Source organism: Phyllobates terribilis, unplaced genomic scaffold (genome assembly GCF_046119375.1).
Source record: "Phyllobates terribilis strain yellow unplaced genomic scaffold, ASM4611937v1 Scaffold_5__5_contigs__length_657084704, whole genome shotgun sequence".
Classification (NCBI taxonomy): domain Eukaryota; kingdom Metazoa; phylum Chordata; class Amphibia; order Anura; family Dendrobatidae; genus Phyllobates; species Phyllobates terribilis.
In genome coordinates, this window is record NW_027362765.1 from 533,062,132 (window position 1) to 533,080,508 (window position 18,377).

The following is an 18,377-nucleotide window of genomic DNA, read 5'->3' on the forward strand; positions in this document are numbered from 1 at the left end:
ATCAAATATGTTAGCTGTTTTTTGGTTTCTCTGATTTTAGAGGAGGAGGGAGGCTGGGAATGTACCCAGTACAGATACCCTTCACTATACATTATAACAGTTGTGTCTACAATGGAACTGCTATGGGCAGCAAAATGGCCCCCAGTATGCTAACCTTTTCCCGACTAAGCTGGAAAGTAACATTTTGGAATCCTGCTCCATCAAACCCTTGAAAAAAAAAATAAACGTAACTCTATAGGAAAGAAGGAGCACATTGGTGAAGAATACAGCTCTGATGTGGGAAATCCCCTTTAAGCTTTATTTACATAATGCTGGAAAATCCCTTTAACACAAAACCTGTTGTTTAGTACTGAAGTGATTAGTGTATATAGTGCAGAGGTGTAACTTGATGCTTTAGGACACTATTGCAAAATCTGTGACCTTACAAAAACACACCTACCCCTGCTATGTGTCATTCTAGCCCACCTTTGCTGTATTCCTTTTGCTCCCATGATGCCTTTTCCTTTTTTTACTCCTCTTGGTGCAAACACTCAAAAGTCAATAAAAACCATATGAAGGCAGTGCCTGCACATACAGGGGCGCGGAGCGTCCTAATCTGCACCGATATGCTGCATTCTTCCAGGTATTTGTATTAATCCCAGAACTGCACAATTCTGATAAATCCAGGGATTTCTGGAGAAGGGTGCGCCCCATAGCACCATGTCTGACTCTTCTAAACCGGGAGAACACTTGTGAGTAGGATGTCATTTCTTAAGAAGATCTACCCTGGGCACATCACAGCCGCTCTAGACGCAGGACGCGGTCATGGCACGTGCCACATTCTGCAATGCTGTGCGACAATCCGGACAGCGACCCTCACTGCCACATGATGTGGAAAAAATACAATCCACACCGAAACATGGTCTGAAGTCACAGAATACTGGGGAGGAGGGGGGGGGGGGGCATTAACAATCAGGGGAGTTATTAAAAAAACTGTGCAAATAGCAAAGCCCATAATCACCAATCAGGATGCGGCTCTCATGTCCAAACGGTTGAAGAAAAATGAGAGCTGGAATGTGATTGGCTGCTGTGAGCACACACACCACTATAGCACCAGGCTGCAGCCATCTCCCCACCGAGAAGAGGAACACTGGAAAGACCACCATACCCAAGAAGAATCCAGGACGCTCCGCAGCCGCCCAGACAACTCCCGGCAAGCGCTGACTGGCAACATGCTGGGAGTTGTAGTCCTACTGCTGCTGGGAGTTAAAGTCCCCCAGTAATTGCACAATGCAGTAACACAACAAATGCAATTTTTAGTCCAACTACAGCTGGGAGTTGTGGTCCCCCAGCAGCTGAAAACAGTAGCCCAAGTTTGTGAGTTGTAGTCCCTCAGCAACTGAAAATTATAGTCCTATTGCTGCTGGGAGTTGTAGTTCTACAGAAAATTATAGTCCTGTCGCTATTGGGTGTTGTAGTTCCCCAGCAACTGTAATTTTTAGGCCGACGACTACTGGGAGTTGTGGTCCCCCAGCGACTGTAAATAGCAGTTCTAGTGCTGAGAGTTGTAGTTCTTCAGCAACTGAAAACTATATTCCTACTAATAGGAGTTGTAGTTCCACAACTGCGCATTGCAGTCTCACTATTACTGGGAGTTGTAGTTCTACATCTTCCTGTACATGGGATAATATAATACTCACGGGATCATAGGGCTCCATTTTAAAGACCGACATGAGGGAAATCCTTTTCTTCTGCCAGGGCACAGCCACAAACAAGTGGTCACCTACAGGATGGCACGTCTCCCTGTGCCACTGCCAACAGCCCGAGCTTCAGTGACGACCCTAAACCGGGCAGCAGGAAAACAACTGCCGTGTGTACAAGAACAGCAGAAAGGGAGGGACAGCGGGGAAACTCTGGAGCTGCAGGAAAGTCCCTAAAATACCAGCGACGCGGGCGGTGACGAGCTGGTCACATGACCTCCGAGCAGAGGCGGAAGCGCAGGCGCGCGGCTCCTCCAGCTGTAGACGCCGGGAGGACTGGAGCGGTCACCGGTCACCCCCGCAGACCCGGCCGAGCCTCCCCTGCTCCGGTCACCCCCGCCGGAGCCTCGCCTCCTCTGCTCCGGTCACCCCCGCCGGAGCCTCCCCTGCTCAGGTCACCCCCGCCGGAGCCTCCTCTGCTCCGGTCACCCCCGCCGGAGCCTCCCCTGCTCAGGTCACCACAGCAGACGTGCCCCACCGGCTCCTAATAAGTGTCTGTCTGGGCCAGCAGAGGACGGCGTGTGCATTAGCTATGTGCCGTATTTTCGCCTCCTCTTCTAGCCAGAGCCATAATGTATTTGGGCAAGTTGCAGTTATGAATAGTATCAATCACTTCACCATATAATGTTCGGGGAAAAATTCAAGTGAGGTGAAATGGTGGAAAAAACCTCAATTTCACAATAGTTGTTTTTTTTTAGTTTCGTTGTTAATGTTTATTGTGCAAATAAGATGACGTGAGAATGATTCTCCCCTGATTAGGGAGAGGACGCACTTGTAAGCTTTATTCTATTACTATTTTAGTGGATCTGTGACCTGTCAGTAGGAGCAATACTCCGAAGACTGTTCACACACAGCAGTTTTGCAGAATTTTTTTCTGCAGCTAAAACCTGCTCTCTTGGAAGTAAAAACTGGTTTACATAACGTTTTTGACGCATTTTTGCAGTATTTTTTGGGTGCGGATTACATGTGTGCTTTGCCTACACTACATGTGTAATAAATTTAGTTTGTCACCAAAAAAAGCTTCAAAAACATCACAAATAAGTGTTGTGTTTTCTCACATTCTCACTGCTTTCTATAAGTGAAAAGATTCTGCAAAAAATGTGAATTGTCATTATTTATTGGACTTTGCTGCAGGTTTCAAAAAAACCATCCCAGTTCTTAAATTCCGTAAAGAAAAAAATAACAATCGTGGGCCTGAGGTTTCTGAAATCTCATGGCTTTTGTTGGGACTGTAAAAGCCGCTTTTAATTTGCACAAAGGTAGGCAGTAAAAAAAAATGCTACAAAAACGCTTCATGTGAACACAGACCAAGCCGTCTATCTGGGCACTCAGATGATAGGAAGCCAAATAAAACCACTCCTTGATATCTGCGATCCAATGTGTTATTCCAGAGAAATCCACAAATCTGCCTCCACAGATTATTTTAACCCCTTTACTACCTATGATGTATGTATACATCATAGGTTGCCTCCCTCCCTTTGATGCGGGCTCCAGCACTGAGCCCGCACCTTTCCGGGTACATGACAGCCGATTTGATCAAATATCATGTGCCCCTAACAGCCGCAAGTGGAATCGCAATTCACCCGTGGCTATTAACTAGTTAAATGCTGACAGCGGCATTTAACTCGCACTTACCGGAAGCGCATCATTAACCCCACCCATCGGTTGGCATGAAAACCCAAGGTTTGCAGACTTGTCATAGATCTGCTATGAGCACCGCCCCATGCCCAGCGTTCATAGGAGATAGTGATGAGCGAGTATGTTTTGTTAACCCTTTCGCCGAGTATGCTCGGGCAAGCACCGAGTAATTACAGCTGCTCGGTGATATGTTTGAATCACTCCCATGTGCATGATTTGCGACGGTTTGACAGCTTTAATACATGTGAGGAATGTGTAAGAAATAGACATTCCTCACATGTAATAAAGCTGTCAAACAGTCGCAAATCATGCACACGGGAGTGATTCAAACATATCACCGAGCAGCTGTAAATATTGGGAGCTCACCCGAGCATACTTGGTGAAAGGGTTAACAAAACATACTCGCTCATCACTAATAGGAGATGATCATTTCTGCTGCACATGAAGCTGAAGCCCTTCTATGTGTAGCACAACTGATCGGATAATCCAAGGGGTTAAATAAAAGGGGAAGTGGTAAGTAGGGTTGACCCCACTGACATATTCACTTTGTAAAAAAAAAAAAACGTACGTTCATTTATGAGACCCATAACTTTATCTGTTCATCAATGGAGACACAGGCTTTTTTTTCCACCATAGTAGGGTATGTGTTTTTTTTTTCAGCCTGAAGACGCGCCTGCAGTGTAAAAAAGACCTTGCTTTGTGCATGTTCAGTTTTTTGATACTTATTTTAATGCACTTCAGGGTTTGCAAACCATAAGCAATTACTTTAATTTATTTTTATATTTTTAGTGGTCTTGATTGGAAGACACCTACTCTAAATAATTGAAAGTACAGAGAGAAGACTATGGCAGCGGAGCCACCGCAAAATACGACAACATACTCTCCAGCTTTTTCCTAAGGGTGCTTTCATACTGCGTTCTTGCCCACGTTCAGTGGTCCTGTCGAAGCTTGCGTCCCCGCAAACCAGGATTCGGGTGTATCTGCTGATGGGGCCATTGACTATAATGATGCCGAGAGAGTCAACATGTGTTCTGTCGGACATCATTTTCAGTCGTGCCCGCCCGACTGATGGCGGACGCTCAGACCTAGCAGACACAAAACTGCTCAGACCTAGTAGACACAAAACTTGGCACTCATATCATGAAGAGATGATTTTCTCATTGATGACAGCAATCCAGAAATAAACAGACGTTTCGGTCTATGTGGACCTTGCTCAGTATACAGATTGCCAGGAAGAGACTGCCTCAAGTCAGATGAAAGCACTGAAGTGAACAAGCGGTGTCCACCGGAGTGAGGGTGAGCACTACAGTAGGTGCGTCTGCAAAACTCCTCACATCTGCTACAGAAACAATAAGATGTACGGAAGGTACTTTCAGCTGCAGAAATTTTGGTAACAAGTCCACCCCGCCCTAAGGGAACATGTTCTTAAAAGGAATCTGCCAGCAGATTCATGGTGCCCTAAAGATAAGAAAGAATATGGTTATAAACCCTAAAACCCAGAGCCATGTGCACTATCCTGCTCCTCTTAACAGATCTGTTAATCAGTCTGACCTGGGCGTGGAGCAGCGAGAGGCGACCCAGACAGCAGACACTTCTCCATGATTCCAGCACTTTTAAAACTGTGGCCTTGATTCAAAGGGTTTTTGCCAGATTTCTGGTGTAAAATACTTGTGAAAACAGTTGTGCAAAAATATTGTGTATTTCCAACCATACCAGCCCAGATCCACAAATTGAGCTGAGTGTGGCAGCACCCGCCTGAAAAATTCTGCGGGTGTTATGCCACTTTAGTGGCCTAACTTACACCAGAAATGTACTCCAGTCCCTGACTGGCATAACGTTTCTGATAAGGTGCATGGAGGCACACGCCACAGGTAATGATGCTCTTAATTTTTTAGAAGGTGCACCTTAAGACTAATCTACAAAACGCCAGTCTTAAAGGGAACCGGTCACCAATTGGTTTAGTGTGTGAACCTATGCCACCACCTTTCTGAGTGTCTGTACTGCATTGCTTAAATGTGTCCATCATCCCCTAACTCCCCCTGTATACCACCAACAATACCTTTTTATTTTTTCCCGTGCTTTATGTAAATGCTTTAGGTCCGGTCTGATAGGCACCATTATCTGTGCTGCCTCTTTGCCCCCAAAAGTCGTCCTCTGTCTTTGATTAATGTGGATAACATGACCAACTTCATCCACATAGTCAAAAGTGATCTCGCGCATGTGCATTAGCATCGTCGGCGCACTTTGCTCCGCACGACTGCGGGCATGCACAAAACATAACTGCGCATGCGCTCGGGAAACTTTATTCCTGATAATTGGTTCTGGTAACAAAGAGCCGGAATGTTGTTTCCTGTATTTCCTTCAGCATTCTAATATTCATCTTCTACTATGAAAAGAATTTGTTCTCCTATTTGGACCGATAGTCTTCGCCACTTCTTCATTGGACTAACATCTGTTGCTGTGACTATTCCATCTGGACTAACAAGCTTCGACATCTCTTCATTGGACAAACATCTATCGCAGTGGCTCTTCTCTCTCTTTTATTGGACTAACGAGGACTGGCACCTCCTTATCAGTTTAACATCTAATGCTACAGCTATTATGAACTTTTTTCTATCTATGTTCTAATTGTCATCTTAAATACATATGTGCTTGTTGTTAATCTGCATGCTCTTTGCTTGCTGCTTCATTATTAATCCATCCTACTATTGCACCTTTCCTGCAATGCGTCCTAAGGTTATACTCAATTTTATAGTAAATAATATCTTGACTTTTTCTGCATTTGGGGATGTATACCCTTTGTGCTTACCTTTGTCCTGGAAGAAACCTGCATACTATATTCTCCTTTTTATATATGTCACTAACTCGCCTATTTCGCCGCCTCCGATATGATGTATAATCGGGGTCTACACCCCTTGGTACACATTTATATTCTTTTGAATATTTCTCATATTTGTACTTGTTGACCTTGGTTACGTACATGCGTCTTGCTTATTCTGAGATTCAGCTATCAGAGCAGGGTTCTTTGGTACGCATGCGCTTTTGACGCACTTGCTCAATGTGTAATATGCGCTCTGCATATCTATGTGCCAATGGCTTTCAATAACTGAAGCCTGATTGCCCCACGCGCACTGACACTATCTTGGTATCGTCTTACTCCATATGCCGCCGTCCTTGCACTCTGCTTTGCACATGATAATTACGACTCCCTTAACATGTGTAATATTTTTTGCTATATGAATGATGATCTGTTACCTCCTTTCCATACTTCCTTCCCCTGATGAACCCACGTTAGAGGTGGTGACATGCGTTGGGCCTCCAGCTCTTCCAATACTTTTGATTCTGTCTACCCTCAGGTATTCTTCTCTGCTTTCATGACCTTCTCCACCATGGCTGTTTGACTTATACTTTTTCTATAACTGCATATTTGCACCTCTTTATATATATATTTTTTTTATATCTGGGCTATATTGCCCTTTTCAAACATCTTGTCATGCAATATTGCCTGCTCCTTTTCTAGGGAGGGTCTCTTGATGATTTTTTAGGTCATGATTCATGCTTGTTTACACTTTTCAAGTATATTTTGTGTGTTGGGTGACTTATACTATTATTCCAGTCATAGACGACATTGGAGGAGAAGTGTTTGTCCCATTATGGATGCATCTGATGGAATGTACACTGCTCAAAAAAATAAAGGGAACACTCAAATAACACATCCTAGATCTGAATGAATGAAATATGCTCATTGAATGTGCTGACAGCAAAATCACACAAAAATCATCAATGGAAATCAAATTTATTAACCAATGGAGGCCTGGATTTGGAGTCACCCGCAAAATTAAAGTGGAAAAACACACTACAGGCTGATCCAACTTTGATGTAATGTCCTTAAAACAAGTCAAAATGAGGCTCAGTATTGTGTGTGGCCTCCACGTGCCTATATGACCTCCCTAAAACGCCTGGGCATGCTCCTGATGAGGTTGTGGATGGTCTCCTGTGGGATCTCCTCCTAGACCTGGACTAAAGCATCTGCCAACTCCTGGACAGTCTGTGGTGCAATGTGATGTTGGTGGATGGCGCAAGACATGATGTCCCAGATGTGCTCAATCGGATTCAGGTCTGGAGAACGGGCAGGCCAGTCCATAGCTTTAATGCCTTCATCTTGGAGGAACTGCTGACACACTCCAGCCACATGAGGTCTGGCATTGTCCTGCATTAGGAGGAACCCAGGGCCAACCGCACCAGCATATGGTCTCACAAGGGGTCTGAGGATCTCATCTCGGTACCTAATGGCAGTCAGGCTACCTCTGGCAAGCACATGGAAGGCTGTGCGGCCTGCCAAAGAAATGCCACCCCACACCATTACTGACACACTACCAAACCGGTCATGCTGAAGGATGTTGCAGGCAGCAGATTGCTCTCCACGGCGTCTCCAGACTCTGTCACGTCTGTCACATGTGCTCAGTGTGGCGACTTTGCTAATCCTGGTGTTCTGTGGCAAATGCCAAGCGTCCTGCACGGTGTTGGGCTGTGAGCACAACCCCCATCTGTGGACTTCGGGCCCTCATACCACCCTCATGGAGTCGGTTTCTAACCGTTTGTGCAGACACATGCACATTTGTGGCCTGCTGGAGGTCATTTTGCAGGGCTCTGGCAGTGCTCCTCCTGTTCCTCCTTGCACAAAGGCGGAGGTAGCGGTACTTCTGCTGGGTTGTTGCCCTCCTTCGGGCCCCTCCACGTCTCCTGGTGTACTGGCCTGTCTCCTGGTAGCGCCTCCAGCCTCTGGACACTACGCTGAAAGACAGCAAACCTTCTTGCCACAGCTCGCATTGATGTGCCATCCTGGATGAGCTGCACTACCTGAGCATCTTATGTGGGTTGTAGAATCCGTCTCATGCTATCACGAGTGTGAAAGCACAACCAACATTCAAAAGTGACAAAAACTTCAGCCAGACAGCATTGGTACTGAGATGTGGTATGTGGTCCCCACCTGCAGAACCGCTCCTTTATTGAGTGTGTCTTGATAATTGCCAATAATTTCCATCTATTGTCTATTCCATTTGCACAACAGCATGTGAAATTGATTGTCAATCAGTGTTGCTTCCTAAGTGGACAGTTTGATTTCACAGAAGTTTGATTTACTTGGAGTTATATTCTGTTGTTTGTGTTCCCTTTATTTTTTTGAGCAGTGTATTTACTACAGCATGTTCTGCTTTTTTAAATGTTTTGAATTGGAATTGTTCATGTTCATCTTTTTTGTCTAATAAAAATTATATTATAGTTCATTATGGTGATCCCAGTGTTTCTTGCACACCTCTTTCCCCTTTTTTTTGCCTTTCTATTATCTTTAGTGTGCTGTTGGTTGATCCCGTCTTTTATTAAGGTAGTGCCCTCGGTTCTATAACTATTGTTTCCTGGGCGCATTCGCAGTTATGTTTTATGCTCTACCCGAAGTAGGGAGCGCGGGGGAAAATAAAAAGGTATTTTTGGTGGTATATAGGGCGAGTTAGGGGATGATGGACACATTTGTGCAATTCAGTACAGGCGCTCAGAAAAGTGGTAGCTTTGGTTCACATACTAAAAATCTGGTGACCTGTTCCCTTTACTGAATCAGACCCTCCCTGTGTTTTTATTTAAATAATGCAGTGTTTCAGAGTGACACATAGGTTACTGATCATAAGGAAGTGTCCTTTTTTATCAATACTGAGTATAATAAAATCATGGCCATTTCAAGCAGGATGTGATAAGCTTGCAGGGCAGTGAGCTTACTATCATGAAGTCTATGTACGCCGCACTTCCACATTGGTACGGATCTGCTGCACAGCTGTATGAACGGCTCTACATGTGGAGTGTTCTGCAGCTCCACCTCACTCTACTGTGAGACGAGGAAGTTACACAACATTGTATACATGTACATTACTGCTCTTACCATGCAAAAATACTTCCTGCTGGCTGGATTCAGAGGGGGGTTTTACCAAATAAAAATTGCTGTAAAATTTTATGTGGGTGTTAGAAGAAGAGAAAATGGAACTTTTGTTTTGTATTGCTAAATCAGTGCATGATCTACAGTATATAGTCCCTGGGACTCTTCAGAAGCAAGTAAAAAACTACTTTCGTTTTTAGCAGCATATTTCAATACTGAGTAATGGTAAATTGTGACATTAAAGTGAATCTGTCGCCAGGTTTTTGCCACCTAATCTGTGAGCAGCATAATGTAGAGACAGAGACCCTGATTCCAGCAATGTGTCACTTACTGGGCTGCTTGGTGTAGTTTAACTAAAATCACAGTTTTATCAACAGGAAATTATCACTAGATGACTAATAAACCTTGGCCAGGTAGTCCTCCATATTCATGAGCGCTGTGTAACTCCACCCCCACCACTGATTGGCAACTTACTTTGTACATTGTGCATAGGCAGAAAACTGCCAATTGATGGGGTTGGTAGGTTACACAGAGCTCAGCATTCAGATAACTGGTAGCTCTGCTGCAAATAAAACAGTGATTTCATTAAAACTGTAGCAAGCAGCCCAGTAAGTGATACATCCCTGGAATCATGGTCTTTGCCCCTACATCATGCTGCTCTCAGATGGGGTAGCAAAAACCTGGTGACAAATTAAAGGCTGTCTCTGCTTTGGGCAATCACTCTCTGTTGTAAAGTTTCCTAGCTAATAAACTGAAAATAGGGAAACCCCTCAACATCATTCAGTTGCCCTGCAACACCACCACGTAGGAAATAAAGCATCACATGGTAACCATAGAAATCATTTGGGTGTACCTGGAATGTACTGACAATTTTAGCAACCCCTCTACATTTTGACTAATTGACACAGGTCCCTAATTATATATATATTTTTAGAAATAATAAATGCAAGTGAAGAGAAGAAACTTTGCACTGTATTGTATTCTGCCTCTGTAGTGATCATTCACTCTGAATACACTAGTGAAATAAGACATATGAGCAGTTTACAGTGGCTGCTCATAAGGCCTCTTTCACACGTCCTGAAATTTCAAGTACTGAAAAAAAACAGTTTCCGGTGCTATCCGTGTTCGTGTGTGTCATCCATGTGCCGTCCGTGTTCACCATCAATGTGACACATACTGGAATAGAATGCAAAATAGAATGACAGATGTTTGTCGGAGTTTGACAGCAGCATTTAACATGTTAGCAGCTGCGAGTGGATGGCGATTCCATCCGCGGCTTTAGGGACACTTGTCCGCTGATAAAATCAGCTAACACGTGCCAGAAAAAGTGCGGGCCCATCGCTGGATCCAATATCAAACAGGAGGAGGCGGCCTATGACGTACCTATACATCATAGGTCGTAAAGGGGTTAATAACCAGCAAAGCCAAAGCAGACAGCTGTGAGCTGATATTAATAGGCAGGGAAGCTCCATGGTTATTGGCCCCTTCCAAGCATAATAAGACCAGTTCAAAGCTGTCTGTTTTCCCTTAGCTGGCTATTAAAAATAGGGGGGGACCCCATGCCATTTTTTTCATTTATTTACCGGTATTAATATTTAAGCAAAATACATGTACAATAAACTAGACACGCACGGCACTAATTATATATCTCACGGACATCTATCTATCTTTGCACGTCTAACACCTAAACATCTGTAATTTCTATTCTGCATTCTATTCCGGAACGTGTCAAACAGACAATACACTTTATGTTATCTGTGTGCGGGACGTATTGATGTCCGTGCTGCCGGGATTATACTATATGGACTATGGGATGCATTATACTTTATGGGATATGGAGTGGATTATACTTTATAGACTATGGGGTGCATTATACTGTATGGACTATGGTCTGTGTATTATATTGTATGGACTATGGGCTGTGCCTTATACTGTATGGGCTGTGGGGTGCATTATACTGTATGGACTATGGGGTGCATTATACTGTATGGACTATGGGGTCCATTACACTGTATGGGCTATAGGGTGCATTATACTGCATTGGGTACATTATACTGTATGGGCTATCATGGGATGCATTATACTGTATGGGGTGCATTACACTATATGGGCTATAGAGTGCATTATACTTTATAGACTATGGGATGCATTATACTTTATGGACTATGGGGTGCATTATACTGTATGGGGTGGGGCACATTATACTGTGTGGGCTATAGGGTGCATTATACTGTATGGACTATGAGATGCATTATACTGTATGGGCTATGGGGTGCATTATACAGTATGGTCTATGGTGTGCATTATACTATATGGGCTGTGCATTATACTGTATGGGGTGCATTATACTACATGTACTATGGGATGCATTATACTGTATGGGCTATGGCATGTATTTTGCCGTATGGACTATGGGGTGCATTATGCTATATGGACTATGGGGTGCATTATACTATATAGAATGTGCATTATACTGTATGGGCTACGGGGTGCATTATACTACATGGATTACGGGATGCATTATACTTTATGGGCTATGGCATGCATTATGCCTTATGGACTTTGGGGTGCATTATGCTATATGGACTATGGGATGCATTATCCTGCATGGATGTCTATGTTGGGTTATTATAATATTTGGAGGGCTATGTGGAAGCCTTTAAACTGTGTCCATCAATTATACACTATGAAGGTTTGTGTGGACTTCATCATACTGTGTGGAGGGCTGTATGAGGGCCATTACACAGTGTGGGGAGGTGTGGGGCCATTATATTGTATGTAGGCCCATTATACTGCACGGAGGGCTGTGTGGGGGTCACAGTTGGGGAATCATGCTGTGTTTGGGTCACCATACCTTTCTGGAGCAGTTGAGTGGTGGGTACAGTAGAGCCATATACTTTACGAATGCAATGAAAGGGGAATCTAGGGCTCCAGTAGGAGGAAAATTAGAGGGCACACAGTACCACACAGTAGTTGCAGTAATAGGGACACATACAGCAGCAGCGGCTCAGCATTGTGATGTCAGCAGGATAAGGAGTATGTGCAGGTTGGGGATAGATGGAGACTGTGCCTGAAATGTGAGATTTCATATGTGTCTTTGTTGTAATCTCTGCACCGAGTCCTGGCTGGAAGAAGTTGTTATGTCGGTTGGCCCGATGTAAAAGATGGGAAAAGTGAACGACTCCATTAGAAAGAACATCAGCTGTAAGTCACCATCAATAACTGTACTGTAATCTCTTATATGTTCTGCAGGGCTAGTATCTACCACTATATGTCACCATATGGTGGTAATATCAGTTTTGGTCTTTGTATAGAGATTTTTTTCAATAACAGCTCTGTCATCTGCTGAGGTTCTCCTACATCCACTATTAGGGTCTGTCACCATATTTGTAATCAGGGTTACACGGTTAGGGGCCTACTCACAAGTTCCCCCCCCCGAACTAAACCCCTAGCTACGCCTCTGGTGGTCAGCCACAGTTTGTGCGCTTATACTGGGGTTTCCATGTAAATATGTGATTCAGACGGAACCCCCGGCGGAAGAGTCCCTATAATGAGGTAGATGGAGGCACTGTGGAGGCCGTCTGGCCTGTAATCCGGAGGTGTCCATCTTTTTATTAGGCATGCATAAAAGCGCAGTCCGCCACAGTTTTGTGCACTTCTGAAAAGAAGGACCCTACTGAACAGAGGCCAGAGGGAGTCCAGAGTAACTCTGCTGCCTCATTATAGTAAATGGATTCCTCGGGGTTTCATCTGAATCATGTCACTCGGAGATTTAGATAGAAACCCCAAAGTAAGTGCTCATCACAGAGCACTGGAAAAATGTTATGTAAAATGTTCCCAATAAAACTCAATCCACAAAAAAACAAGACCCCATTCAGGTCCATCATCTGTTAACGAAAGGGGGGTGTAGCGTCGGTGTCCCTGCCTTCTGCTAGACAGGGACGCAGTTCCCCTCACCTCTCCGCTTCGTGGCCGGCGTCTTCCTCCCGCTCTGCTGGCAGCGCGCGCTGCTTCCCGGCCTCTGTGCTTAGGGAGCGCGCGCACGCGCGCTCCCCCTCTCTTAAAGGGGCCGCGCGCGCCGTTCTAAGGAGTCCCCGGCCAATGACCGGAGGACCTCACCATATATAAGGCACCTCCTCCAAAATGCCCGAGCAATGTTGTTGCAAAGCCTTTCAACTCTGCTTCAGCCCTCAGGTCCCGTTACCAGTTACCTGCCAGATTCCTGCCTGATACCTGCCTGATATCTGCTTACCTGCTTGCAATCCTGTGGTCCGACAGTCTGCCTACCAGCACCTGCCAGTCTGTCTATGGATCAGTCCGCCTGCGGACCAGGAAGTACCTGCCTGATACCTGCCTGCCTGTCCAGAGACTCTTACTCGCTCACCTGGGAGCGCTCACCTGCTACCTGCCTGCTAGCCTACCTGGAGGCTTAGCCGTCACTTGCTGTGACCACCTGCCTGTCCAGAGACTCTTACTCGCTCACCTGCTACCTACCTGGAGGCTTAGCCGTCACTTGCTGTGACCACCTGCCTGTCCAGAGACTCTTACTCGCTCACCTGGGAGCGCTCACCGGCTACCTGCCTGCTAGCCTACCTGGAGGTTTAGCCGTCACTTGCTGTGACCACCTGCCTGTCCAGAGACTCTTACTCACCTGGGAGCGCTCACCTGCTACCTGCCTGCTAGCCTATCTAGAGATTCTTACCCTGCTGTCACTTGCCGTGACCATCCGCCTGTCAAGAGACTGTCCCCGTCACTTGCCGTGACCTCCTGCCCTTCTACCCAGAGACTGTCCCTGTCACTTGCCGTGACTACCTGCCCGCCTTCCCTGGGAGCCACCCGCTTCCTTACAAGGACTGCCCCTTTGTATAGTTGCTCAGAGGTTCCACCTCCCAGACCCGTTACAGTTTGCTCGGGCCATGGAACCCGGTGGCCCCCAAGCTCCCTCGCTCTCGGACCTATGCCATGAACTGTCCCGTCAGAGGTCCCAACAGGAGTCCATCCTAAGCCACCTGCGTAGTGTTAACTCCCGCCTGGACACACTGACTACATCTTCGGGACCGGCTTCCAGTCGCACGACTCCTACCCCGGCAGCGTCGCTGCCCATCAATTCCATGGTATCTCTTCCCGGTCCCCGCCTCACCGCCCCGCCTCGTTTTGGCGGAGATCCCGGTCAGGCACGGGGCTTCATTAACCTGTGCACTCTGCACTTCGAACTGTTGGCACTCCAGTTTTCCACCGACCGAGCCAAAGTAGCCTTCATCATGTCCCATCTTACGGGGGAGGCGCTGGCTTGGCTAAATCCTCTATGGGAGAGAGGAGACCCCCTGGTGTCCAATCTGCCAGCCTTTCTCTCGGCTTTCCGGAAGGTCTTCGACGAACCAGGACGGAGGACCTCATCCGCCTCATCTCTGCTACGCGTCCGCCAAGGAAGTCTCACCGTGGGCCAATATGCCATACGGTTCCGTACCCTTGCTTCGGAGCTTGCCTGGGATAACGACGCCCTGGTGTCCGTCTTCTGGGAGGGTCTGTCCGGCCGTATTAAAGATGAACTCACCGGTCGGGACATTCCTACCACTCTCGACGACTTAATTACACTTGCCTCCCGGATTGACATCCGGTTCCAGGAGCGCACCAAAGAGGTCACCCATGAGAGGAGGTTTCCACGCCTTTCCCCTACCTTCCAGAGACCCGTCAGTTCCTCCGTTACTCCTCCGGCGCACTCACCCGAGCCTATGCAGGTCGACCAGACCAAGATGGTCAAGACCCGTCAAGAATTACGCCGTGCCGAGGGGAGCTGCTTCTACTGTGGCAGTAAGGAGCACCGGATCCGTTCCTGCCTGGAGAGGTCGGCAAACGCCTGTGTCTAGGATGGCTCAGAGAGGTCACCCTAGACAGAAATAAACCCTCTCCATCTCTAATGCTGTCGGTCTCTATCATCTGCGGGGAGAACCGTTATTTTGAACTGGCTCAACTTGACTCTGGAGCTGCCGGAAATCTCATTTCTCAGTCCCTGGTAGAGAAATACCGCATTCCCACCAAACCTCTGGCTGTACCCTTATCTGTCGCCGCCGTGGATGGGGGCCTCTTACCACATCCCATCCAACTCATCACCGAATCCATAACTCTGCAGGTGGGAATGCTGCACTCTGAGAGCATCTTCTTCCATGTTCTGCCTGGACTCTCTCACGCCCTCTTGCTAGGCCTACCTTGGCTCCAGAGACACGCACCCGTGCTTGATTGGCAGACCGGAGAAGTTCTTCGCTGGGGACAGGACTGCCATAAGACTTGTTTAGTTCCTGTTCATCCTGCTCGTCCTTCTCCTACCCCAGCCAATCTACCCGGCCTACCGGTTCCCTATTGGTCTTTTGCGGACGTCTTTAATAAAAGAGAAGCAGAGACACTACCCCCTCATAGACCATACGACTGCCCAATTGATGCCCGGCGCTACTCCTCCCCGTGGGCGTATTTACCCTTTGTCCGCTGCTGAGACCCGGTCCATGTCTGAATATATTGAGGAGAATCTGGCCCGGGGATTTATCCGGAAATCTACCTCCCTGGCGGGAGCAGGCTTCTTCTTCGTCAAAAAGAAGGACGGCTCACTCCGTCCCTGTATAGACTATAGAGGCCTTAACCAGATCACAGTGAAGAATAAATACCCCCTTCCGCTCATTCCTGAATTATTTGACCGTCTGAGGGGGGCTAGAATCTTCACCAAGCTGGACCTCCGTGGGGCGTATAATCTGGTCCGTATCCGTCAGGGGGATGAATGGAAGACGGCATTCAACACCCGGGACGGCCACTATGAATATCTTGTAATGCCCTTCGGTCTCTGTAACGCTCCCGCCTTCTTTCAAGAGTTGGTCAATGACATCTTCCGTGACCTTCTCTACTCCTGCGTGGTGGTGTACCTGGACGACATCTTGGTCTTCTCTCCGGATCTTCTCACTCACCGGAGGGACGTTCGTCAGGTCCTGCTCAGGCTCAGGCAGAACCACCTCTACGCTAAATATGAGAAGTGCCTCTTTGAGCAGACCTCGCTTCCGTTTCTGGGCTACATAATCTCTCAGACTGGCCTACAAATGGACCCTGAGAAACTGCCATCCAGAAGTGGCCCCGACCAGAGGGGTTGAAGGCTATACAGCGGTTCCTGGGCTTCGCCAACTACTACCGCCTCTTCATTCTGCACTTCTCTTCCCGGACTGCCCCTATCTCGGCGCTCACCCGTAAGGGCGCTAATCCCAGAGAATGGCCGCCCGAAGCAGAGGAGGCCTTCCTTTCCTTAAAACGAGCTTTTTCCCCCGCCCCTGTGCTGCATCGTCCGGATGGCAACAAACAATTCTTTCTAGAAGTCGACGCTTCCTCCTCCGGAGCCGGAGCAGTACTTACCCAAATGTCGTCTTCCGGAAGAATGGTAACTTGCGGCTTCTTCTCCAAACTCGTCTCCTCTTCTGAGCGCAATTATTCTATAGGAGACCGAGAATTGTTGGCCATTAAGCTGGCACTGGAGGAGTGGCGTTACCTGCTCGAGGGGGCTCTTCACCCGGTAATAATTTACACGGACCACAAGAACTTGGCTTACCTTCAGAGTGCCCAGAGACTTAACCCGCGCCAAGCCCAGTGGTCCTTGTTCTTCGCCCGCTTTAATTTCATTCTTCATTTTCGCCCGGCTGACAAAAACATCAAAGCTGATGCCTTATCCCGATCCTTTTTGGTCTCTGATCTTGAGGAGGAGCCTAAACACATCATCGACCCCGCCAAAGTAATGCAGGTGGCCCCCGTGAATCTAAATTGTCTTCCACCCGGTAAGACGTTCGTAACTGTTCCTGATCGTGAGAAGGTTCTACACTGGGGACACTCGTCCAAGCTAGCTGGCCACGCTGGTCAGAAAAAGACCCTCCAGCTTATTACCCGGCATTACTGGTGGCCTACCTTGCACAAGGACGTAATAGACTTTGTTTCAGCCTGTGTGTCCTGCGCCCGCAACAAGGTTCCGAGACATCTGCCAGCCGGCCGTCTCCTTCCTCTTCCTGTACTTGCTGCCCCGTGGCAGCATATAGCTATGGACTTTATAACGGACCTCCCTGTCTCTGCCGGCTGTACGGTCATATGGGTGGTCGCTGACCGCTTTTCCAAAATGGCTCACTTTATTCCCCTGCCGGGTCTCCCGTCTGCATCAGAGTTAGCTAAAGACTTTATCCATCATGTCTTCCGTCTTCATGGTCTTCCTCTCCACATCGTATCCGACCGAGGGGTTCAGTTTACCTCTCGTTTTTGGCGAGCCATGTGTAAACTGCTGGGGGTCACCTTGGACTTTTCTTCTGCTTATCACCCACAGTCCAATGGCCAAGTAGAACGGATCAACCAAATTTTAACCAGTTACCTCCGGCACTTTGTTAATGCTCACCATTCCGACTGGGTGGATCTTTTACCATGGGCCGAATTTTCTTACAATAATCACGAGAGCGAATCTTCCTCCAAATCCCCGTTTTTTGTAGTCTTCGGTCAGCATCCTCGGATCCCGTTTCCCGTCTCCTCCTCGGTGGACAATCCGGCTGCGGAATCTCTCGTTAATGAATTTTCCTCCATTTGGGAAAGTACCAGATCCACACTTCTTCAGTCATCCGAGCGGATGAAAAAACAGGCTGACAAGAGACGTCTGGATCCACCACAATTCCGTCCTGGAGATAAGGTCTGGCTCTCGTCCAAATATGTCCGGCTCAAGATTCCTTCCTACAAGTTAGGGCCTCGGTTCATCGGCCCACTGGAAGTTATCAAACAAATCAACCCGGTGGCCTATAAATTGAAACTCCCGGCCAATTTGTGGATTCCTAACTCCTTCCATGTATCTCTACTCAAACCCGTGATACTTAACTCTTTTTCCAAGTCTACAGGTACGCCTCCTGCTCCGGTTTCCGCTGAAAACGAGTTTGAGGTAGAGAAAATTCTGGCCACCAAAAGGGTAAGAGGAAGGACCTTTTTTCTAGTGGATTGGAAGGGGTTTGGTCCTGAGGAGAGAACATGGGAGCCCTGGGAGAACATCCATGCCCCGCTCATCCTTGATAAATTTCTGTCTGGCC

At 47.1% G+C, this 18,377-nt stretch overlaps 1 protein-coding gene across 1 annotated transcript in view; it reads right to left on the reverse strand.

The window, feature by feature from the left end:
- Nucleotides 1-1,942, reverse strand: part of NFKB2 (nuclear factor kappa B subunit 2) — a 56,200-nt gene extending 54,258 nt beyond the window's left edge. The window contains exon 1 of the mRNA XM_073685777.1: nucleotides 1,680-1,942. Within this exon, the coding sequence (XP_073541878.1) occupies nucleotides 1,680-1,712 (33 nt within the window). The 5' untranslated portion in view covers nucleotides 1,713-1,942. The remainder of the gene's footprint in view (nucleotides 1-1,679) is intronic.
- Nucleotides 1,943-18,377: the final 16,435 nt, after the last annotated feature.